The 25,333-nt window shown below is 38.7% G+C and overlaps 1 protein-coding gene across 2 annotated transcripts in view; it reads left to right on the top strand.

Moving 5' to 3' along the window:
• The first annotated feature begins 1,391 nt into the window (after nt 1-1,391).
• The window catches only part of TNKS (tankyrase), a 99,357-nt gene continuing 75,415 nt past the window's right edge, over nt 1,392-25,333 (top strand). The window contains exons 1-3 of one of the 2 annotated variants that reach the window (XM_087957348.1): nt 1,392-2,007; nt 8,273-8,497; nt 12,542-12,637. In XM_087957348.1, the coding sequence (XP_087813474.1) occupies nt 1,458-2,007; nt 8,273-8,497; nt 12,542-12,637 (871 nt within the window). In that variant the 5' untranslated portion in view covers nt 1,392-1,457. The remainder of the gene's footprint in view (nt 2,008-8,272; nt 8,498-12,541; nt 12,638-25,333) is intronic. The other variant, XM_087957347.1, reaches the window with a different exon arrangement.

Here is a 25,333-nt window from a genome sequence, read left to right as displayed (position 1 = left end):
GAATCAGATTAGTTCAGTTTACCTGATTGCTTGATTTGAAAAATGGGGTGGGTGGGTTGCAAATAGATTGAGAAAGTTAATTTGGAAAATTAATTTAATGAAACAGTTTAGCAACTCAGTTACTAGTACTAGTATAACCTTGGTCATAGGATGGAATGAGAAATTGAAAATTATCTCAGGAGGCAATGGTAAATTACTTGGGTACTATTGCCAAGAAAACTTCATGGATGTATGCATGCAATAACTACGAACCAAGCTCAACTTAAACTTTATCTGAATAACAAGAAGCACGCTAGAAAAACAATTGTAAGGCAGCCACAAAAGAAAAAGAGGTATCATCCTCTTGCCCTTATGTGTGAATTTCCTGAATTAATTTGGTTAGTCAGAGAAGAACAAAGTATGTTGGATTAAATGGGCTTTGTTCTAATTCTGCGGGTTTTTAAAATATGTTTCTAAATCTTACAAGTAATATTTAATAGTAGAAAAGATTCAGAATATATAACCTTATTTCAAAAATGCATTAAGATTGCCACCTGGTGGTTATTTCAGTAACTTACTAGCCTAACAAAGTCTCTTCCATTTACTTGGGAGTAACCACAACTAAACATTATAAGCCACGCAGTCTGAAAGACATTTTAAGGTGTTTTTCCAGACAAAAAACATTCAAACGGTTTTCTTCCCTAGCCTCTTTTAAGTCAGTGTTAAGACTTTCTGCCCGGATACTGAATCTATTGTGAATGCCTCAGTTTTATGAGATGTCGGGTTTCATTGTAGCACTTATTGTAAGCAGACTTCGAGGTTTTATTGCAGAACCAAAAAGGCAAACAAAACGCCTTTTCTGCAGACCTGCGAATTGATTCTTTAAACATATTTTAAATGAATTTATTTTCCTCAATGAACCAATAAACTAGTGTTTTGAACTCCTTTGTTCAACTGTTTTTTTTTAAACCTAGTTTTAGGACTTGGGCGGAGAATTGTTCTCGTGTTCAGTTCATGTTTATGAAGAAATATTAAAAATTCAAAAGGGTTTACAAAACAAACGCCACTGTATGCTGGGTAACACCTGGTTAATCACACTAGATTAGAATTATGACCTGGTGTGGGGGGGGAAACCCAGAAAAAAGCAGGGGCAAACTATTGTCTTGTGCAGGGGTCTCCAACCTTAGCAACCTTAGCTGAGGAATTCTGGGAGTTGAAGTCCACAAGTTATCAAGTTGCTAAGGTTGGAACCCCTGAGGACTCCATGAAAGCATAGCAATGTAAACAATACGCTCCTAAGCCAGCAAACACCCGACGCTCTGGGGAAAGAGTTCTGCTTTCGTCTTCCGTCATCTCACTGCCTTCACGTCACTTCCCCCCCGCCGTCCCACGATTGGCTCCACGGAGCCGGATGCGAGGGCGGGCAATCCTTCCCCGTTGCCGCAGTGACAGGACCAGAGCGCTCTCGGAGCGGGGAAATGGCGGCGGCATCATCGTCGTCGCGTCGCTCGCAGCAGCATCATCACCATCACCCCGCTCATCCTCCAAGTCATCACTCGGTCCAGACGCCCGTATCTCCGCCCCGCAGCCCCAACCTTTCTCCCACCGGAGCTTCCCCTCAGCAGCGGCCCATTCTGGCCGGACTCGAGGGCGAGGCCCCCGTCAACAGCGGCCGGGAAGGGACGGCGGGAACGGAGAGGCCTTTTTCTCCAGAGAGCGCCTGCGAAAGCTCCGGGCCTCCGCCGCCGGGCTCCGGGGCCAGCAGCGCCGCCACTAGCAGCAGCAGCAGCTCCGGGTCTTCGTCTTCCTCTTCTGCTGCCTCCAGCCCGGCTGCTCCCGACAGCCCCGACCCACCCCCTCCGCCGTTGCAGCCTCTTCCTCCGCCCGTGGGAAGCGGCGCTTTTCGGGAGCTGCTCGAGGCCTGCCGCAATGGGGACGTAACCCGGGTCAGGCGCCTGGTGGATGCTACCAACGTCAACGCCAAAGATATGGCCGGGCGGAAATCCACCCCTTTGCACTTCGCGGCAGGTGAGAGTCCGGGGGGCTCAAAAGTGTAGCGCCGGGCCAGCCCTTTGGTTGCGATGCTTTGCCATGGCTGAGGCGAAGAAACAGCCGCTCACCGTGCAAGGCCTCTAGGGCGAGTGGCCCCAACTGCCTCCCTGAAGGAGGTGGTAGTAAGCCATAATTGGCTCCAGGCTTTCCATCCACCTGCCTGGAGCAAGGAAGAGCCTTGCACAGGGGGCAGCAAAGTGACAGGTTCCCGCTGTGGGAACCATCCTCTCTGCTCTTGTCTGAGCTGCTGAGGATAAAGGAGGGTTTGGCCTGCTCAGACTGGCTCTTGTGAAGAAGGCCAGTGAAGAATGTAGGAGGTTGTGCCTGCCTTCTTCGGCTCTCCTTTTCATTCTTTCTGGGGGCTCAGGAAAGAGAGAAACAGATAAACTGGGGAAGAGGTGAAAGAATATATATTGGGGGAGCAACTGCTGTGCCTGCCCTTGGCTTTCTTAGCAATGCAGTGGGGAAGATTGTGCTGTAACAGCAAAGTAGGCTTCCGTGTTGTATTAAACCATAAAATGGTTAATTGGTCGGATTTCAGCTTAGTCTACAATGTGAATCCAGCCATTGTATTAATATGGTGAATGAACCCAGAAAAGTAGGAGGGTTTGGCTCAGAAGGGCTGCCTGTATGGATCCCTTGAGGAAATGTATAGTTCTCAAGGATGAGAATAAGAAGTTCTTGGAAAAGGATTCTCTATATCAGTGGTCACCAACCGGTGGGCCAGGGAATCACTGGTGGTCTGCAAGAAAATTTTGGTGGTCCTCAGAGAAATGTGCCCCCCAGAGCACTCACTCCAAAGCAGTTAATCCAGGCTGTGTGGGAACCACAAGGCTGTGCCGCCCACATGGCCCGCCCACCCTCTGCCCCCCACCCTTCTGCCAAGCGCAAACCTTACCTTGAATACAGCCATACAAGCTGGAACTGGAAGGTAAGACCAACAGCTCCTCCAGTCCATGGCAGGCTGGTGCACTCGGGTGGAGGAGCAGCTAAAGGGCCAGTCCTGTGACTACTACAGCTCTGGAATATGGGACCGACTTTCCTACCAAAGTCAACAAGCCGCCATCAGTCAAAACTCATATTAGTGGTCTGCGGGATTTAAAATTATGAGTTTGGTGGTCCCTGAGGTCCAAAAGGTTGGCGACCCCTGCTCTATATAACTTGGAATCATTCCTGGAGAGGTGAAGGGTCCCGTATCCCTTACCACAGGACTCATTTAAAGAACAAAGGATGTAGAGCGTCTTAGGATCTTAATCCCAGTTTAGTAATAGTTGTTTCTAAGGCTCTCTCCTCACATTGTGGTTTTCAGCTTATGGCTTTCATAAAATGTCCAGTAATGTGAACTTATAATTATGCAGAAGATGCATTGTCAGAAATTTTTATACTGTGTCTCAAGACCATGTGGTATAGAGTTTCATGGACTAGACTTGCTAAATCAATTGCATATTAAATTATTCCATTGAGTGGTCTATGTAGTATGGAGTAACAGAAGTTTGTTTGCGATTTCACATTCCAAGAAAAAAAATGGCAACAATAGTTGGAAAGCATAAAAAAAACTTGAAAGTGGGATTCTTAGAATAATTTTACTTAAACAATTATTTATGGAATTGAATGGTTGATTTGAAGAGCTAGCTCAAAGACTGGTTGATTACATAACTGGCATTTTTAGTTTTGTTATATAAAATGTGAGAAACAATATGCACAGAAATAATGTTTTTTTTCTTTTCAGAAGCACTGTTTATAATTGCAGCAAATGTTTTAAAGTTTCCAAAAGAGGGACTTAAAGGATAAATCACAAGCTTAAATCAAATAGACTCCCCCCCTCCCCCAAACTGCTATTTCGAGTATTCTCTTGGGAAGACATGTTGGTCAGTATGAAACAAATTTAGTGTTATTTCCACAACCACATTTGGAATTGGTACATAACTGAAAAAAATTCTCCCATTTATTTCTCTGTTTGGGCCAACAATATGGAAAACACATGTTTATGCTTGAATGCAGACTATCCAAAACCAACTATTCTCCCTTTATAAGTAAAACTCCACAACTTTTTAAAAAATTGTGCAACTTTTCTGAGATGCATAAGATAAAATGAGGTAAAGCTATTTCAAATTACTCCCAACATTTCTCTTTTTGTTATCTAAATATTTCTGATTTTAAAGAAAAACCTTATGGAGGTTCTAATATTTGTTCCAGTAATGTAGTGTAATTTGCCCTGATAGGATATCCTGAATATATAGGGGTGCATAGATACATTAAGAGGGAAAGTTTGATGTAGTGATTGTCAGGATAAAAACTGGGAGACTGAATTAGTGCTGCCTTAGTCACGAAGCCAGCTGGGTAATCTTGGCAAAATCACTTTCCTCCAGTTCTAGGAAGAAGTCAATGACAGACCACTTCCAAAACACCTTTCTGAGAAAATGGCAGGAACGTACTTATCCAGACAGTCATTAGGAGTCAAAAACTAGCTTGAAGGCATAAACACATAGTAAATGCATTGGAGATGATGCTCTCAGTTTATATGTAATATTGATTAGGCCATACCTGCAGTAATCTGTGTGAAATTCCACCCAATCTGTGTCAAATAGGTTCGGTAATAGGGCATTGGTGTGAGAATTGTTTTCTTAACACTAGTCAGGGGTGCCATTAAAAGTTACTTTAGGGGAATAAACAATATTAGATTCCGGAGTGACATGACTTAGGTTAGACTCATAATACCAAGCAGTTAAAATGGTGTTTTTGACTTTGATGAGTAAAATGGTGTGGAACACAGTTTGTTTTAGGATTACACTGTAATTCTAATCCATAATATCAGAACTTTTAATCTATAGAGATGTAGGAATAAGTAGCTGAGGGAATAAAATAAACCAGAAATTGGTCAGGGAAACAATCTTTTTATATTATTTTAATTTACATAAGTGATTAGAAAACCCAAACATTCATGAAGCACAGAAAATGTAACTTTCAACATTCAAAACAAATCAGTTTTTTTTTTACTCTCATTCTAAATTGGAGTAAAAGTAGAATTTGGAAAATTACTTGTTATGTCAACAGAGGGTTTTGAGTCAACTTGTGATTATAACATTTCTGTTCATTTTTGTATGTATACTTTACTCCATGGTAGACTGTTACTTGTTTCTAAATCAGAATAAGATATATATGCACATTTTATCAGTTTTTCCAAATAATCCATTTTGCTACTGTGTTTCTCACAAAATAAGGCCGGGCCTTATTTTTTTTTGACCCCCGAAAAAACGGCTAGGCCGTCTTTTCGGGGGTGACTTAATTCCCCCCCCTGCAACCTCGGGTGGGCGGGCGGCGACAGCTTGGATGTTGACCTCGGCATTGGTGGGGCACTTCGTATCAGGAGACCTTCCGCCACCGTTGCTTTCCCTTCTCCCTTGCTGCCGCGGCTTTTAGAGCAACGCTGCGGCGTTTGGTGCAGCCACGTGCGGCCAGCCAGGGCTCCTCCCTGCAACTGGAGTCCGGCGGAGACACTTGGCTTCAGGCGCTCCTGTCGCCGCCTTCCCTTTGCCTTGAGGGTAAAGCCAATTATTTTAAAAACGACGCCCTACTACAACAAAGCCTCCCCTGCCCGAGAAGGCAGCCCAACCCCACGTGGGGAGGCGAATCTCCCGGGGCCGCAGCGCAGGATCAGCCCACCTCGGGAGAAGCACCCAGCTGCCATCCCTGGCTGGCGCCAGGCAGAGCGTGAAGAGCTTCGTCTGGGGCGCCCAGCGCAGTTGACAGGCGGGCCCTCCTTCCCGGCAGCAGAACTCTCACCAAGGCAGCGAGTGCCTCCCCGCTGGACCCTCCGCTCATCCCGCCAGGGCCGCGTCAGAGCCATGCGGGCTGGGCAGAGCCAGGAAAGCGAGCCGCGGGTGCACGCCCGCCTGCCAAGCGAAAGAGTCGGGCCGACCTGAGCTTGGCTTCCTTCCCAAGTCCCTCCAGCGCGAACCTGAAGGGGCCACTGGGAGAGGCTGCCTGAGGCAATGATAGCGCCCACCCGTCCGCGGACAGGGAGGCGAGGTGATGGCAGGACTGCTTCCCTGGCCGGCGGAGAGAGCCTGAAGCCGCCCGTCCTTTCCACCCCTCGCCCAGCCCGTCCCCGTCCCCACATATCTCCAAATGTGCCGGCAGCTCCAAACGCTGCAGCGGAACGGGCATCAGGCAGAGGCGCTGACTCGGTGGGGCTCAGCTCGGAGGAGGATGCAGCGCAGGACGTCACCTTGCCTCCCTGTCCATGGATGGGTGGCCGCTATCACTGCCTCGGGCAGCCTCTCCCGGTGGCCCCTTCGGGTTCGGGTTGGAGGGACTTGGGAAGGAAGCCAAGCTTGGGTCAGCCCAGCTCTTTCGCTTGGCAGGCGGGCGCGCACCCGCGGCTCGCTTTCCCGGCTCTGCCCAGCCCGCACGGCTTCGGCGCGGCCCTAGTGGGATGAGCGGAGGGCCTGGCGGGAAAGCACTCGCTACCTTGGCGAGAGCTCTGCCTCCGGGGAGGAGGGCCCACCTGTCAGCTGCGCTGGGTGCCCCAGGAGAAGCTCTTCGCGCTCTGCCCGGTGCCAGCCAGGGATGGCGGCTGGGTGCTTCTCCCGGGGTGGGCCAGGGGTGCTTCTCCCGGGGTGGGAGGCTTTATTGTAGTAGGGTGTCATTTTTAAAAGAATTGGCTTTACCTTCGAAGGCAAAGGGAAGGCGGCAACAGGAGCGCCTGAAGCCAAGTGTCTCCGCAGGGCTCCGGTTACAGGGAGGAGCCCTGGCTCGCCGCGCATGGCTGCGCCAAACGCCGCGGCGTTGCTCTAAACGCTGCGGCAGCACGGGGAGAAGGTAAAGCAATGGTGGCGGAAGGTGTCCCGATACAAAGTGCCCCACCAACGCAGGCAGCACCATATCCGGGTATGCAACAAAAGTACTTCCTAACGGCAAGCCACCCCCTCGCCATTCCCCCCCATTTCGCATGATTAATATAGGCCTTAATTTGGGGGAAGGGGCTTAATTTGATTTTATGCCAGTAAAACATGCTGGGCCTTCCTACTGGTGGAGGTCGTATTGTTGGAGAAACACGGTACTTGCCACAGTCTTAAGTCGCATAAGATCCAACCACTTCTAATTGATCAAATGTCAAGAATATCTTCTGTGACAACTTTTTTAAAAGTTGCTTTAATATTTCAGTGAAACGATCTCTGATAGGACACTTAAATATACACAAATATTTATTTTATTTCAGTTTATACTTGTCTTCCTGCTAATAAGGTATTCATAGGAATTAACAGTCATAGTCAAACAGCTGAAGCTTAACTAACATTTTTTAAAAATTCTGCGCAAAGAATTTGACAGTAAAAGTTTTGCACTCCTTCCCTGAATGAAGTGTATTATTCCCTTTTTACATCCCCATGGAAGTTTTTTTCTGGTCAGTCAGGGAGCTTTAAGGAAACTGTCCAAAATCCAAGGGAATGAATTGATTTTAAAAAAAATGTAAAGTAAGGATGACAGAGTTAATTGAATTGGATGTGCAACTCTTCTAAGCCTATAAATAGAATAAGGGATACACTTCAAAAACTAGTGGGAGAAGCCAGGACAAAGCTAATTTAAAGTAATTAGATTTAATTAAGATAAATGTAGATAATATAATTATTCTAATAAAGTATTTAGGCATTTCCCCCTTCTATCATATAAAAACTGTAGTTTGGTAATAGTTTTTAAGGTTTCTGGAGTTGGATATGCAAGACTTTCAGGGGCTCTTTGGGGTTGTGCAACTCTGCCCTATAATCTTGCTTGAGTGTTATGTAAATATTAATATTGTTGCTATTGAAATTTTGATTGAAGGAATTGAATTCTGATGTACACAATGATACACAGCAAGTAGATTTAAATCTGTTTATTAGTTGTTTGGATGTTATTACTGTAGATGTGCACTTTGATATGTAGCTATTTTTAAATAACAACTCTAGAAAGTTTCTGATCTGAATTAAAGTAAAGTAAATTAGATTATCTCCCATATTTTAACACTGTTTGCTGTGTGAAAGGATTTTAGCAAGAAAGAGGTAAAAATATTTTTTGATTGGCATTTCTAAACTTTTTAAAAACCAACAAAGCAAAATAGAGCCATACTATTTGCAGTATATTAGCAACGGAGTAAATTATAAATGCAGTAAAATTTGTTTTAGAGAGTTATACTCCTGAGTGCCATATACAGTGGTAATATTTATGCATTCTATATTGCATTAATTCAACTTCTTTTCATTAGGTTTTGGCAGAAAGGATGTTGTGGAGCACCTGTTACAAACAGGAGCTAATGTCCATGCTCGTGATGATGGTGGACTGATACCTCTTCACAATGCCTGCTCCTTTGGCCACGCTGAGGTAGTTAGCCTTTTGCTGTGTCAAGGAGCAGAACCAAATGCCAGAGACAATTGGAACTATACCCCTCTACATGAAGCTGCGATCAAAGGCAAGATAGACGTGTGTATTGGTAAGTACCTCTTTCTTCAAAACACCTTAACTATTTATGTTACAAAAAATGTTAAGTATCAAAGCCAAAGCTCATTTGGAAAATCCATTGAGTAGTCTGTACAAATCAGTTAACTGCATTTTATATCTCATAATCCACGATTCTTACTGTGCAATACACAAATAAAAATAGAATGAAACTTAATCAGCCAAAACAAGGAATACATTCAGCACTGCCAAATTCAGTTTAAATATAAAATGCTACCATCTGTGGACTGAAAAATCTTGATATTTGATTCATAGAATATTTGGGAATAACTTGTAACTTTTCTAAATGTAAGGTAAGAGATAGCTATCTACCCTTATCATATTTTAACTTTAAGAATACTTTCTATAATGTTTTCAGCAGGTTTTGTGGCTGTGATGCTGAACAGTAATGTGCATAGATATTTGATTGCAATTTAACCTCTATATCAGTTAAGTTTTGATATTATACATAATTGTCCTTTCCTTTATTGATTATTGAATTCTTGACTTAACAGTTTTTTCCCAAAGTAACCAGAATCCTTCTAAAACTAAACAAGTAGTAAGTACAGTAAATAAGTTTAATTGTAATCACAGGTCATAAAATATAAAACATACCATAAAATACAATATAATAAAATAACAGTGGAATACTGTTTGTACACAAAGTAATAAAACAGTATTGGAATATTGGTAAAAAGTAAAAAAGTTAAAGCAAGATAAATCTGTGGCTACAAATAAAAATATTTCTAAGTTTAGAAGCGCAGCAAAAGTATCAATTTGGAAACACAACTGCAGGAAGATAGTTGAATTGTTTGAGGACTGAACTCTTGGGGTCATCTACTATCAATTAAATTAGAACAATATGATATCTCTGTAGTTTATAATGTTTTTATTAATTATTGGATTCCTTCCTCCCTCCCTTGCATAATGTTCCTTTCTTCCATTCCCCCCACAACATTCTTCTGTTGAAGAAAAGCTTTCTGACAAGATTAGCTTTTAGAAAAAAGTGTGTGTGTGTGTGTGAGAGAGAGAGAGAGAGAGAGAGAGGTTATAAAAGTGGTATCTAGACTCAAGTTTCATTGAATTACAGTATCTCTTTTATATAATAGTACAGGCAGTCTCCTGTTAATGACAGTAATTGGATTTTGGAATTCCATCACTAAACAACTCAATTGTAAAAAACACATGATGATGGCTGTCCTGGCAGTTCCAATCCTTAGGCAAAGTCCCACATGGATATTAGGCACAAATTTTACATAATCACCATTTGTAATTTCTTGCCAGCTTACCCATTGACTTTGCTTATTGGAAGCTGACAGGGAAGGTTGCAAATGATGATCATGGGACACTAACAATTCTAATTGAAAGCTGGTTGCCAAGCATCTGAACTGCAATCACATCTCTATGTGACTGTTGCAATGGCTGTAATTTTGAGGACTAACTATAGATCTTGTTCAGCCCTGTGATAACTTTAAATAGTCACTGAAAAGTTGCTGAACAAATTGTCATTAACTAAGGACTGACTACATATAGAAGCGGGTTCAGTGTTGTTAGAATCCTCTTTGTGAACAAATTGCTCTATCTTCAAATCTGCCCTTGTATGTCTGCAATTGATTTAAGTAGATTTTTTAAAAACTAATATTTTCAATATTAAATGCATATATTTCTCTGAATCATTCTCTGAGGCAAATTTTTTTTTAAAAAAATAAAAACTTAAAAACTTTGCATATTGATTAAAACTGAGAACAAACGTACCAAATGTACCAACAGTATACCAGATTAATTTGGCATTGCTGTGCATCATTCAAATAATTATGTAACATTGCTTCTAGGTTATTTAAAATATGTATTTAATTTATTCTAAAATATGTATTTAATTTCTATCAATCAATCTTGCATCAATACTGCATGTATAACCGAAATTATCAGAGAGCCAGTTTGTTACAGTGTTTAAGGCACCAGGCTAGAAATCTGGAAACTGGGAATTCTAATCACACTTTACCTTCAAAGCCTATTAGGTGACCTTGGCCCATCTTTGAGCCCTAGGAAGCAGGCAGTGGCAAACTGTTTCTAAAGTATTGCCAAGAAAATTACAGGGACTTGTCCAGACAGTCACCAAGAGAGAAGGCATTAAGTAAATAAATGAAATTACAGCACTAGTCCCCAAAAATGGAATATATGTACAGTGTTTTTACTAAAAACCAAATAAGAAATTTATGGCTGTGACACCCCTTATTTCTAGATTTTCAGGACTCGGAGCTCCTCTGCTAATGGCCAGGATTGTCATCTCTAATTGATGCAGTCATGTGACATCACATTTTATGACTTCATTGCTAATTAATGGTAATTCCCATCCCAATTGCCATTATAACCTGAGGACTACCCATATCAGTGGTCCCCAACCTTTCCAGTTTTGCAGACCGGTAGAGTGGAAGGGCGGGTTAATACATGCATGCACAGCTCCATTTGTGCAAGGGGCAGGTGCTTGTGTGCACACACGGATGAAGCTCCATTTGTGTGACGGGGTTTTTACACCCGTGCACAAGTACCCGCGAGCCACAACCTGGTTCCAAATGGGCCTCAGCCCAGTACCAGGCCAGGACCCAAGGGTTGGAAACCCTGACCTATATAAAGTATTTAGATTGTTTTCCATCAAAAATTAGTGTCTGCTTCTTCTTCCTGAAATGTTTTTTACTACAAAGGCCTATGAATGAAATACTTTATTCTTGGAATGTTTAAAAATTAGATTATTATTATCCAAATTCACCCATCTCAGTCTTAGTGGGATATACATTGGATATGGAATTTTTTCAAAAGACAATTATTTGATAAACATAATCAGTTAAAAATTTATACTGTAACAGTAATTTAACTGATGCTTTGAAATCTACAGTTATATCCTGAAGAGTGTAATGGTTTTAAATAAATATTAGTGTCAAGTTATCACATTGAAGAAAATTTGCTTCCCTGTGGTTTACTTCGCTTTCTGTTAATTGGAACATTGAGTTAAGTAATTAGTAAATTTAGTAAAGAATAAAACAAGATTATGCAGCCTGCTCAGAATGTTATATGAGGAATGGGGGTTATTAAAGTGGAAATAATGAAATATTTATGCAGTATATGTTCAATTTTTTAAATTAATTTTGCTATAAACAACTACCTGTCTCCAAGTAGGAAAGATGCCAATTACTTAATTTTACTATATTATTTTATTTTATTTTATTTTATTATATTATATATATTCAGAGAATATATTCATGCATTTTAGTTTGAAGATCAAGAATAGATAAAAATTATACTTCTCAGTTATCTGTTTTATTAAAAAAATAGTTTGGGTTTCTTGTTTTTGAAAGTATATAAGTATTTGATAAAGTAAAATAGATAACTGCAGTTTATTTGCAGAAATTATATTATATAGCTTTAATTGAAATTAAGCTCCTAAAATCAGCATTATTAGTGTTTCAACACTACAAAGTATGATTATCTATTAGTATCAAATACCTTTTTAAAGAAAATATAGCAATTTTCAATATTATTTAAGGATAATCGATAATTTTGTGTTAGCAAAGTGACAGAGATGACTGCACATTCATGATGCTTGGTATATTTTAGAAGAATCAATGTAACAGACAATCTGCTTATTCAAAAAACTTTGTAGCAAATTATATGTAAATATTTTCTAGACAATGGATGTGTTCATGGAAAAATACTTTTTGAAACTTTTACACCAAATGTCAGTTAAAGGAGATAGAGAATGTGCTCTGTACGTTCATGTCATTTCTGTTTGTTCATAATTGGTTTAGAGAAAATTTGCAGCCTAATAGTAGATTTATGGGTCTAAATTGTTACATGATATAAGAAGGGATGTTCACCCTTGAGGAAAAACCAATCAGTAGTTGAATACTCTATTAAACAAAAGCAGCTTTCTGGATTATGATCTTCATTGAAAAAATTGGCAGCATGATCAGTATATGTGTTTATTGGCAGTTGCATTTATTCTATATGCCAAATATTTGAGAATTATTATTATTTTATTTAGTACTGCTGCAACATGGAGCTGATCCAAATATTCGGAATACAGATGGAAAATCAGCTTTAGATCTTGCAGATCCTTCTGCAAAAGCTGTACTTACTGGTGAGTATATATGGTTGTTAAGACACATATAATTAGCCTTCTAAAGTTCTATCTAGATTTTCTGGGATAAAAACAGAACACTGTGTGTATTGATTTACTGCTATTAAGGGATCAAAATCTACTTTGCTTATTGTGCTTACATTTAGGCATATGATAGCACTTGGAACTTATAATTTAATGATTTTGGTTAAGTTTACATAACTGTAAGCAGGGGTGGGATGCTACCGGTTTGGCCTGGTTCTAAAATTGGTTCTTGGGTAAAAGTTGCTCTTTTATAATAAAAAATTTCAATATGTACATACATAGTGTGTTGTAAATTAATTTTGTGAGTTTGCTTGCAAGCAAATTTTATGTGACAGACTCAGGTAGCCAATTGTAGAAAGATAGATCTCTGAATGAATCTGTGATTCTGTGAGCAACTCAATCTGCCTGCCTGCTTTGCCTGCTTTTGGGTAAAAGTTGTTCTTTTTTTATAAAAAAATCAATATTTACATAAATATAATATTTACATACAAGACATGCCCAGCCAGTCATATGACCAAGCCACACCCACAAATTAGGCCACACCCACAAAACTGGTTAAGAAATTTGAATCCCACCCCTGACTGTAAGTACTCTTAACAAATCTGCAAAGGCTTAGGATGGAAATGGCACAGAATTGTACAGAAGTGACTAATTGCATGTGTGGATACTCTATGGTGTGAGTATAATCCTCCTTGTGTTGCATTATCTCTTAGTGGCTTTCCATATTATTATATCCTTCCGGGCTTTCACCAATGGTTGGGAGTGGGAAGCTGTGAGTTGCAGTAGTTTTGCTTCTTAGACTGTTGGTTCCAATTGGTGATAAGAAGGGACAAGTCCATTTCATTGCTCCTTAATTGTGGGGTACCATAGTGGCCAGTGCTCTTTTCTACAAGAAGCTCTCAATTTTTTTCATGAAGCCCTGGGTGAGGCCATCTTACAACACAGATTCTGATATCATCAATATATTGATGATACTTATTTTTCCATCTTGACTTTGGGCCAAGCATATAATACCATTGAAGTGTTGTATTGGTATCCAGTGGCTGACAGAATCTGAATACAGAGAAACAGGGTTATGCTTGGTTTGGAAGCTATCCAATTCCAGAGAATTATCATCTTTACTACTGGGTGAAATCACACTCTTTCTTATGGAACTGACTTGTAAAGGGGATTTTTCTGGTTTTTTAGCTTCTGTTGATTGAGTAGGTTACAGTTACGTCCAACAAAGCTTTGTACAATTACACTTATTGAACTCCATTGATTGGCTCTAATCATAGTCATGTCTTATTTACTGTTTTACTGATTATACTATTATTACATTGCACTCTACATTGGGCTGGCTTGTAAAATAATGAGAAGCTATGGTTGGTCTATAATACAGTGCCATCAGGGCTTCCACAGGAAGAAGTGCAAATTAAAGATGGCTCTGCAAAAAGTGGGGCTGATAACCATAGTGAAGAACAAAGAGTGGACTGATTCTCCTCAGACAAGAAGAGGATAGATTACCCACATGAAAAACAGCAGTCCCTGGCGGATTTTGAGCACTGGGAGATGATGGGAATAGCCACGGTCAGTGTCTTTGAAAGAGCACTACGTTGGAAGGCTCTCTTAGAATTTAGAAATTATATTTGGAAATTGCTCGTTAACTACTTTTAGGCTATTGGAGACCTTCATATCAACAAATGTGAAAATCCAGATGAGTTTGCCTTCAATTCTTAATGAAAGAAAATTTTAATCATAAGCTTAAGTATTTTAAAAAATTGAAATTAACAGCAAAAGCTAAATAAAACATTGATCCTTGAAAGTTATAAACTGATTAATTTTAAGTAACTTTAAAAATTGGGACACTAGAGAGAAATAATATTTTAATTAGGGGAGAAAAATATACAGGTTTGATTGACAGGATGTATTAAATGATGCAAAACGTAACAGTGAAGGTACTGAAGGACACTTTTGAAAAATGGAATCAGAAGTTAGTATCAACAGTGTTAATAATAGCAGTGTTTGTTTCTATAGACTATGTCCAAAAGATGTTATGGAAAAAATAGCAGATGAGAAACAAGTTCTATTTGACATGATAGAGATGGCATTGAAAATGGATCTATAAATGACAGGCTATGAACATGACATGGAAAAGGATGTCTCACTGCACATAACAAAATAATCTGGTTGATGTTTCAAAAATCAAAAGGAAAATACAAATAATGAACAAAGAGAGTGACCTGAATAATTTTTGTATTGGTTTTACAAAAAAGAACTGTTAAAGCTTTGAGAAAAAGAGCCAAAGAATGAATCAAAAAAAAAAAAAAAACATATTCTATATGATTGGATTAAAGATTAAGACTGTTTAAAGTAAAAAGAAAACACAGTTGGTTTATTTGATCAAAGTTAAAATAAAATACGTTGCTATTTCTGAAAAACCTTAATTAACTTTCTGCTGTTACCAATACTGAAAAGATCATGCTTTGTGGATTTGTCTATAGATAATAGATGGAATATGGGTCATCCATTGTAAACCAAGAGGGAATGAGGAATTACTGAAATTATTTATAATTGTACTGAAGGTTGAAGGTCACCTTTTTTCTTCTTGTTATTATATTCTTTCCATTTTCTGATTTTTCCTTTTGTACCTGTCTCACTCTTTTTTATTATTTTAGTTTTAGATTTTACTATTGTAATTAAAATTATTAACAATATTATCTAAAAAAATATACTGTCTTCCATAGTTAAGGTCACTTTCATATGAAGAACGTCTGCAGGAATTGGGTATGTCTAGTTCAATGAAAAGAAGGAGTAGGATGACAGCAATGTTCCAGTATCCTAAGGGGTTGCCACAAAGAGGAGGGGTTCAACCTATTCTCCAAAGCACCAAATGGTAGGACAAGAAGCAATTGATGGAAACTAACCAAGGAGGGAAGCAATCTTGAACAAAGGAGAAATTTCCTGACAGAACAATTAATAAGTGGAACGACTTGCTTACAGAAGTTGTGTGATCCAACACTGGAGATTTTTAAGAAGAAACTGGACAACCATTTGTCTTAAATAGTATAGGGTCTCCTGCTTGAGCATGTAGTTGGACTAGAAGACCTCCAACATCCCTCCCAACTCTGTTATTTTATTATTGACCCTTTGTTTACATAACACCACCATTTTGAGAGTTACATTGATCGTCATCTGACTTTGAGTGCCATTCAAGGTGATAGTTAGAATCCTTGGTTTTCTCTAGGCTTGGTTGTTTTCTTGCAGAAATTTTATTAACTAATTAAGTAACATCTTCAGTGCTAGAAGAGGATTGCTCGATATTTATATACAGTATTTTTATTTATTTGTTTGTCTATTTTTACAAATAACTCAAGGCGGTGAACATATCCAACAAACCTTCCTTCTATTTTTATTCAGTAGCTTTCCCTTTTGATGTTAGTAGGCAATTCTTTATGGTTCAGGATTTGGTTTATCGCAATAGTCCTGTCCACATAATATAATCAGGGTGGTCTTGCTCACCATCTTAGTTTCTTTGCTCATCGATTATCTACTTACCCATAAACTGCCATTTTCAAGGATCATAGAGACAAGTCTTTTCAATTGCTGTCCCCTTCGAAGTCAGCCCTTCAGCATAGACCAGACTAGAAAACTAAAATTATGACTGTTAATACTACTTTTATTTTATTATTATATTTATCAATTTTATTTGTCACCCATTTCATTTTGAAGCAACTCATTATTATAGATCTATAATAACAGAATCTTCTAAGACTAACGCATTTACTCTCTCCTGCCTTTATCTTTAAGAAACTAGGGATGGTTCATTTTGAGACATTTTCTCTAAATTACTTTTCTGCTTTAGACTAACATTTGTTTTTATATGATTGTTGCCTTGGTTGCAACTCTTACTCCTATTTTTTCAGGGTTATTCTTATACGCCATTACATCTAGGGAAAAATATTCCCCTGGATTTCTGAATGCCCTGCTTAACTAAATTGCATCCAGTCATTTCCAAACACTTTTTGTGCAACTGTTTGACTAAAAAGGAAAAACATTTTATTAATACATGCTTAAGTTTCCCCAATATATTGTCATCTCAAATTAGGACAAATGAGATTTGTTTGAAAATTGCTTAATATAGGCCCTAAACACTATGAGTATAGAAGTCAGTCTTAATCCTAGACAAGGCCCTGATGACAGATCTTTCATTTTAATAATACTGTCCCTAAATCCAACAGATTATCCCAAATTAGACCCTGCTGGTAGACAAAGAAAACAGTGGAGAGGTATGAAGGTTGGTACAATTATCCATGAAATTTGATTGGCTGATTGATTCAAATTGGAGAAGTTAATGGATGAGAGAGGTGCTAGTACGATAATACCCTCATCTCTTTCTACCAATTTTGTTGCTTTTAAAGTAGCTTTTAATCCTGATAATATTGCTCTTATTGTGAGTTTAGCTTCCAGTACATTACTAGACATTGTACATGCTTAAATGTGGGGTCAGAATTGCTCTCGTTGAGAATTCCAAATTAAGTGAACTAGTGAGCTTGCAAGTGCTACTTTCCCATTGTTTAATATGACAGCTTCCCAGCTCAAATACACTAGTGCAATTAAGGAGCCAATTATGCAATAAGGACCAGCCTGTCCAATTTTGGGTCAGTATCGAGTAGTAGTAAGTTATATAATAGAAACTTTAATGGAAATTTTCTAATTGGTTCTGGTCTCTCATGTAGACCTCGCTATGTCACCTTCGGTGATTTGAAAGCAGCTTTTGAGTCTTATCTAGAGATAATTTATAGAGAAAGTTGATATATATATATCTACAAATTATTACTAACTAGTACCTCATAAAAATATAAAAATGTAGATCAGATGTGCCATTATTTGTGACCCAGATAAACAATCTTAAATTGTTTCCTTCAGTACGTATTCTATTTTTTGTTTCAATTTTTTTGTTTTGTTTTACAATAAATCATATCAATGCGTGAACAGTGTGACACCTGGGTATCATACATTTTAGTACAAATAAAATTGTACTATTAATCATATTTGTTACATTCCTCAAGCTTATGTGGTTCTAGTGTTGATACACATATTTGTATTAAATTTTAGACTTTCATTATTTAGTTATTCAATATTCCAGTACATTATTCCAATGCCAATCACAATATTGTTTAAACATACATAATAATACCATCGTTCAATTTCTAATCTTCCTTCTTATTATTACTTTTTTCTCATTGTATAAAAATGTGTATACTAATATTCCCCCCCTCTTATTTCTATCCCTCTCCTAACTTTTAATCATGCCACCCTTATATCTAAAAACAAATCCTTTCTGTCTAGAATAGGCTTCAGTACCTATTCTAAAGCATACATTCTTGCCCCTTATTTTTCAGGGTTTTGTGTCTCATATGGCTACAAAAAGAGAACTTTGAAGAATAGGACTGTTGTCTCTAAATCCAATTCTGCCCTCCTGTCCAGACCGCTTAAAAAGAAAGCTCTTTTCAGACTGTTTAAAGCAAGGGTCTTCAAACTTGACAGCTTTAAGACTTGTGGACTTCAACTCCCAGAATTCCTGAGCTAACATGACTGGAGGAGGAATTCTGGGAGTTGAAGTCCACAAGTCTTAAAGCTGTCAAGTTTGAAGACCTCTGGCTTAAAGAGAAAGCTGTTCAGAGAAGCTCTTGATGATGTCCTAATCGAAAACATGAAGAAAGCCACGTCCTTAATTACCATCATCACCGCTACCAAAAACAAAGCAGAGATAGCAGAATGCCCAGTTACACCTCCCATTCTTTCATATTTACAGCATTCAAACAGATCTGCAGAAGAGCCATAAAACATTGGGGGTGGGTGGGTGATGGTAGAAATCCCAAAATAGATTATACCAGAATGTCGGGCAATAGCCCTTATTCACCCACAGCAGGATGTTCGTGTGTATCCATTTAGCGAGTCTCTTAACTTCCCCGTGTATAGAAAACTAATAGTAGTTGCTGACATCAAGATTCACATGAAATATCAAATGCACAGGTCACAAAGATACATTTCAAATTCGCCATGTCCCCTTGAAAAGCCCCAAGTTTTCATAAGACAACCAAACAGCAGCTGATCCTGAAGATCATAAGCCATATCCAAGATTGTTAGGGCCGGTCAGCAGCCAGCGGAGCTGGCAGCAGATTCGGACAGTGAGGAGGTTGGGGAGGAACATGGGCCAGCCCTGGAGTCGGGGAAGGCTCTGATGAGTGTTCTGTGTCGGAGGTAGAGATAGGGCCAGGGCCATCTGACAGTTATCAGTTATCTTCGGAGTCAGACATCAGTGAGGCAGAACAGCTGGAGCCTCTTCCCAGTATGCGCGTGTACAGAGTTCCAGACGAAGGGAACAGCTAAGGAACAAGGGTCGATTTGGGAGTAAAGCCACAGGTGGATGGTGAATGGCCCCTGCCATAGGGAATAAAAGAGGAGCGAAAGGGGAGTGGGGTTTTGCAGGAGACAATTAGTTCATTCTTGCATTCTTGCCAAGTATTGGGTTTGAAAGATATCGGCCTGGCCACTCTCTAAGCCTGACAAAGGTCTGTAATTGTGAACTGTCTTGAAAGACTGTTGGCCAGGACTTTGATAGAGAGGAATTCACTGCAAATTAAATAAAAGGGGTTTATCAGGACGAGGACTCAGCTTCTTGCTGTTGGGGAAGCCTAGGTCAGAACAAAGATGTACAAGCTATCAGATAAGTTTAATGAAGCAAGAGCTTCTCTGGTTTATATTCCATAGTCCCAAGAATAGGATTGGTGGATTATCATGAATCTCAAGCAAATAAATCATCATATCAAATACAACAGAATAGAGCCCCTTAAGACAAAAAAAAATGTTGTGCGTGTTAAGCCTGGATTCCCCAATGAGTGTTAAGGAAAACAAACTAAACAGAACGTGCAGCGAAGTCAGATAGGAAGACAGGTAAATATGTGAGATAAGTTTTCTAGTTAACACGCAGTAAAAATACAGATACACTTGTGCTATCAAAAATATTGTTTATTCCATCTAAGAATTATAGCATAGTCATTATAAACAGTCCATTAGTCATATACCAAATTCAGTCAAGTCTTGTCGAGGATACTCTAATTGCAAAGTCCGTGTCGAATAGCCAGTGTCAGTACACATATAATAAATCTGTCCAAAACTTATCTTCTCTCCGTTGAGAAATATCTTCAAAGTAATCCAACACTTCTTCTCCTCCCCGATCCAGCAAGAACGCAGTCTTCAATAAGCCAGCCAGTAATTAGGGATCAGTAAGCCAGAGAGTGCCTTGCTGCTTATATAGTACTTTTACAGCTGCACCCTTAATTACATTCCTTTAGCTTAAAGTCACATACACCATGATTCATCATTTTATTATCTTTACCCAAAACAGTTAGGGTAAAACAATGTTATCCCTAACATTCTCCCCTTTTGGGTAATAATAATAAATATTACAATAATATATCCATTTACACTTTCAAATCATAATTGTCACAACTCTCTTTAAATTTTACAACACCTTGTGCTTTTGTAAACTCTTCTTGAGTTTCCAACAATCATTGCTATTTACTTTATTATCTTTTATACCAACTGGTTTTTTCAAATATATTGTATGCTGCAATGGTGCATGCAAATATGCAGTTTCTACTTCTAAATGGTTAATTATATAATTCTTCTTAGCTGCCCACACTAAAGCTGCTCTTAAAGTTGTAGCCTTAAGATTTGGTGCAAATACCTCATCATAATCAAATACATTTTGGTTAAATCCTTGTGCTACTAACCTAGCTTTATAAGTTACTTTCCCATTATTTCCAGTCTTTACTTTAAATATCCATTTGCACCCTATGGATTTTTCTCCTGGAGGTAATTTGGTTTCTTCATAAACCTTCATTTCCTTTAATGAATTTAACTCTTTTTCCATTGCCTTTTTCCAATTCTCCTGATCCTTAGCAGGATACATCTTAAGTTCAACTATGCTAGTAGGAACTTTATTTACTTGGCAAACAATACTTGCCTGATATCTTTCAGGTGGTTTAGTTATACGCGTTGTGCGTCTAGGTATAACTGGACTTACGGGTGGACTTTCCTTTATTTCCTGTTCTTGACTATCTATCTCTTCTCGATCAATTATTTCCTCTTGATCTGATTCTATTTGCTCTTCATGGACTTCTTCTTTAATTGGACTTTTCTTATAACTATTATTTTCTTTCTGCCTCTTATAGGGTTCTATAATAACATCATTATCTGAATCCTGCTCTAATCTATTCCATCCTATATGTTCTAGGAATTGTGCACTAGCACTGCAGTATACTCTAGATGTACCTGGTTCCCAGAATCTATAAGATCTATGGTTTGCTTGATATCCAACAAAAATTAATCTTTTAGCTCTATGTTGTCCTTTGTGCCTGAGTTGTGTAGGGATATGCACCCATGCTGGTGCACCAAATGTGTGAATATAACTCAAATCAGGTTTCCTACCATGCCACAGAGTGAATGGTAATTCACCTGTTGTTGAATTAACAACATTGTTTAATATGTGATTCCCACATTATAGCTTCTCCCCACAAATTGTCAGGTAATCCAGAATCAGATAACATTGTCCTTCCCATTGATTGCAGTGTTTGGCCTCTTCTCTCTATAAAGGCATTATGCTGAGGCCTATATGGTGCAGACTTTTTATGTTGAATACCTGCCATTCTAAGTCTATTCTGGAATTTATTATTTGTAAATTCCGCACCATTATCTGTTATAAGAGTTACTAATTTCTTTTTAGTTTTTCTCTCTGCAAATTTTAACCAATTAAAGAAATTTGTATACGTTTCAGTTTTTCTCTTCATTAGAAAACAGAAACCATACCTAGAATAGTGGTCCATTATGCTTAGTATGTATCTAGCACCACCTACACTTGGCTTTTTAGGACCTATTATATCGGCAAATACTACCTCTAAAGGCTCTTTGGTAGTAAATCCATCAACTCTATTTGCCGGTATAACTTTGCTTTTGTTTTGATTACAAGCAGAACATTGCAAATACTTATTACAAGGCTTCAAACTTATTCCTTTAGATAGTTGAACAGTTCTCTTAATCATTTTAAAATTTAAATGACCTAACCTTCGGTGTAACAAGTGAATACATTCATCATGAGGTTTTTTATTATCATAAACTGTGTTAGCCACCTCTAAACCATTATCATTTAACACATATAAGTCACCTCTTAAAGATGCAGTAATTTTCTTACCTTCTTTTTCAATTAAACAAGTATCTCCCCTAAAGGTAACTATGTATCCTAATCTAACCAACATTCTAACAAAGCAAATTAAATTTAAGTTGAGGTACATATAACATTTTTATGTTCTCATTTATACAAGAACAATGAGCTATACCTTCACCTTTTGCCCTCAATTTCCATCCGTTTGCCAATGAGATATGTTGTGAACTCTTGGACATTTTTACAAATTTTTTGTTATCATTTGTAATACAGTGGGACGCACCACTGTCAACCACCCATAAATTATTTTTTACAACTCCATTACTATACATTGCTAACTCATAATTCTTATTTCTTCTTTGATGTCTTACAGCATTCTGGCTTGCATTCTGGCGCTTTGGTTTCTTACAAAATCTTCCAAAATGTCCTCTTCGCCCACAATTAAAACACTTTTTAATTGCGTATGCAGTAGGAGATTCTTTATTTTCCTTTTGAGGTTGCTCCCTCCTTAACTGATCTCTTTCAAGTCTTCTTCTGGCCTCTTCAATCAATCTGCCAGTGATATCAGTTAAAGTTAGGCTTTCTTTAGGCAATATTTCAAGGGAAATTACGTAGTCATCAAAACTTTCGTCTAATGAAGATAGAATTATGTAGACTTGGTGTAGTTCAGAGAAAATTAACTCCTTCTCATGAAGTTCTTGGAAAATGCTTTTCATAGTATTCAAATGACTCAGCATATCACCATTCTTTTGGAGATACGTCCGGAAAAGCTTCCGTGTTAGATTTATGTGAGCACCAACGTTATCTCGGACATAAATCCTCCTCAGTTTTTGCCAACACCCAACAGCAGTTTGCTCTCCGCGTATATGAACAAGCTGCTGATCAGTTAATGTGAGTCCTATGATGCAAAGTGCTTGTTCATTTTTCTGTTTAAATTCTTCTATCTTTAGACTATCTTCCTCATCTTCAGGATCCCATTCTTCTACGTTTGGTGGATTTTCAATTATGTTCCACAGACCTTTTCTTCATAGAAGTAGACTACATTTCATAGACCATGAAACATAGTTTGTTCCATCCAGCTTGGATATAAGGGACAAACTTTGTAGACTGACTTGTGCCATGTTTCACTATATGGAAATAAAACTATAATTGATAAAACACAGCTGTCTGTTTACTGTAACGTGTAACAACACAAAAATCTCACTTTTTACATAAACCTGTTTTTTATCCTAGTTAAACTGACTTTGCAGTCTCTCTGGGCCCATAACCAGTGTTAAGCCTGGATTCCCCAACGAGTGTTAAGGAAAACAAACTAAACAGAACGTGCAGCGAAGTCAGATAGGAAGACAGGTAAATATGTGAGATAAGTTTTCTAGTTAACACGCAGTAAAAATACAGATACGCTTGTGCTATCAAAAATATTGTTTATTCCATCTAAGAATTATAGCATAGTCATTATAAACAGTCCATTAGTCATATACCAAATTCAGTCAAGTCTTGTCGAGGATACTCTAATTGCAAAGTCCGTGTCGAATAGCCAATGTCAGTACACATATAATAAATCTGTCCAAAACTTATCTTCTCTCCGTTGAGAAATATCTTCAAAGTAATCCAACACTTCTTCTCCTCCCCGATCCAGCAAGAACGCAGTCTTCAATAAGCCAGCCAGTAATTAGGGATCAGTAAGCCAGAGAGTGCCTTGCTGCTTATATAGTACTTTTACAGCTGCACCCTTAATTACATTCCTTTAGCTTAAAGTCACATACACTTTACCTGACAAACCATGATTCATCATTTTATTATCTTTACCCAAAACAGTTAGGGTAAAACAATGTTATCCCTAACAGTGCTCTCGGTGGATTTATTGGAGATGGTTTATACTTTTCTGTCCACCCATCCCACCTATATTCCGTTTATGACCAAGGCCCCCAGGGTTAATTCACATCCCCTAGTTTTGCTGTTATCACATCCCAAAGTATTAATGGAAGGACCTGGATTTCAGAAACAAAGAAATGAACATCCTTTATCTCTATAGTACTGTTCTGGACAATAAGGGAGACCTGATCTCCATGCCAAAAGAGAGGAAGTTGGCAACTCTAAAATGGGCATAGAAATGTCCTAAAGACAGGGAGTCCAGGAATGAAACCCCGCCCGGGAAAGTGGGAGCTAAACTGTCCACGTCTTTCTTTATGCCGGGCCACCAGAATTGCCTCCTAGCTAAGTGTAAAGTCTTTAATTACCTGAAGTGGCCTGCCAGTTTGGCAGCGTGGCTCCTCTGAAGGATTAGGGTGCTTAGGGATTCTGGGACGTAGAGTTTTGTCCCTTTCCATGCTGGGTCATCTCTTTTTGTCAAGATGTGTTGATTGTCCCGGAACCAGGGGTATGCTAGCGGCTCGGGTTTTGAAGCTTGGCTCAAAGCTCATGATTTAATTAGGGCAATGCCGGAATCCTGACAAGTAGATTGTATAGCTGCTGATCTTTTCAGGCTAGGTAGCCACCTGGACCTCATAATTTTTGCCAATCTCCCTGACCAAATTATCAGGGCCTGCATCAGGCAATGGTCCAAATAAGCTTATTTCACAGGGCATCTTTCTCCATTAGAAGTAAAGACATCTTGGCTGTTCTCATTACTAATGCCCCTGGCAGATATATGTAAGGTTGCTTATTTCTTTGGACTTGATCTCTGGTTTATCAGTCTAAAATGGGGAAGGGAATTATCCTTTCCCTTAAGAACTAACATCAGAATGTCTCTGTTGTAGAAAAAAGGACATTCATATTAAGTCCACTTGAACCATTTCCATACTTAGCTGGCATATTTCTCTCTTTTAAATTGACCTGCTTTTATTCTGTTTAGATGTACATCTTATTTTTTTGGTTTGATGGTGTCCCACTGTGTTTTAGCTTTTCAGTCGTATTTATTATAGCTAAAAAAAGAAAACTCATATTGTGAAAGATGAAGGGAAACCTGCAAAAACTATAATTGTGACTTTCTATCCACCACACTCAGCTGACATGAAGCTACTTGAATTGAGTTAAAAATAACACCAATATGGAATATTAAATAATTTATTGTGGTATGCTTATAACATCTATTGTAATAGCATGGGAATATAGTATTGTGTAGGGAAGACAAAAATAAATCGGGTGCTTCCAAAGGAACCTCTCCTTGACATTTAGGATCAGCAGCTATAGATACTTTTTGATTCTAACAAGTGGGTTGAAAATAACATAGGATACTAGGATTACAGTTTTTCATGTTTTGGAGCCATCAGACCCAACAAGGTCCTTTCCAATTCTGTTATATAAATATATTCTAATCTACTAATCATAGTGTAAATCCTCCCTCCCAGGGCCAACAAGAATGAAGAGTGCTCTTTATTACACTATCAATGACTTGCAAATCACACACATGTATACATCCAAACTAGACTGTGTTGCTTCTATGTGTCATATAATATGTGGGT

Source organism: Notechis scutatus, chromosome 2, assembly GCF_049901735.1.
Source record: "Notechis scutatus isolate UNSWTSFEM ecotype Mainland chromosome 2, rNotScu1.2, whole genome shotgun sequence".
In the NCBI taxonomy this organism is placed as follows: Eukaryota; Metazoa; Chordata; class Lepidosauria; order Squamata; family Elapidae; genus Notechis; species Notechis scutatus.
The sequence above is the reverse complement of the archived record's forward strand: the minus strand, read 5'-3'. Positions and strand labels throughout refer to the sequence as shown.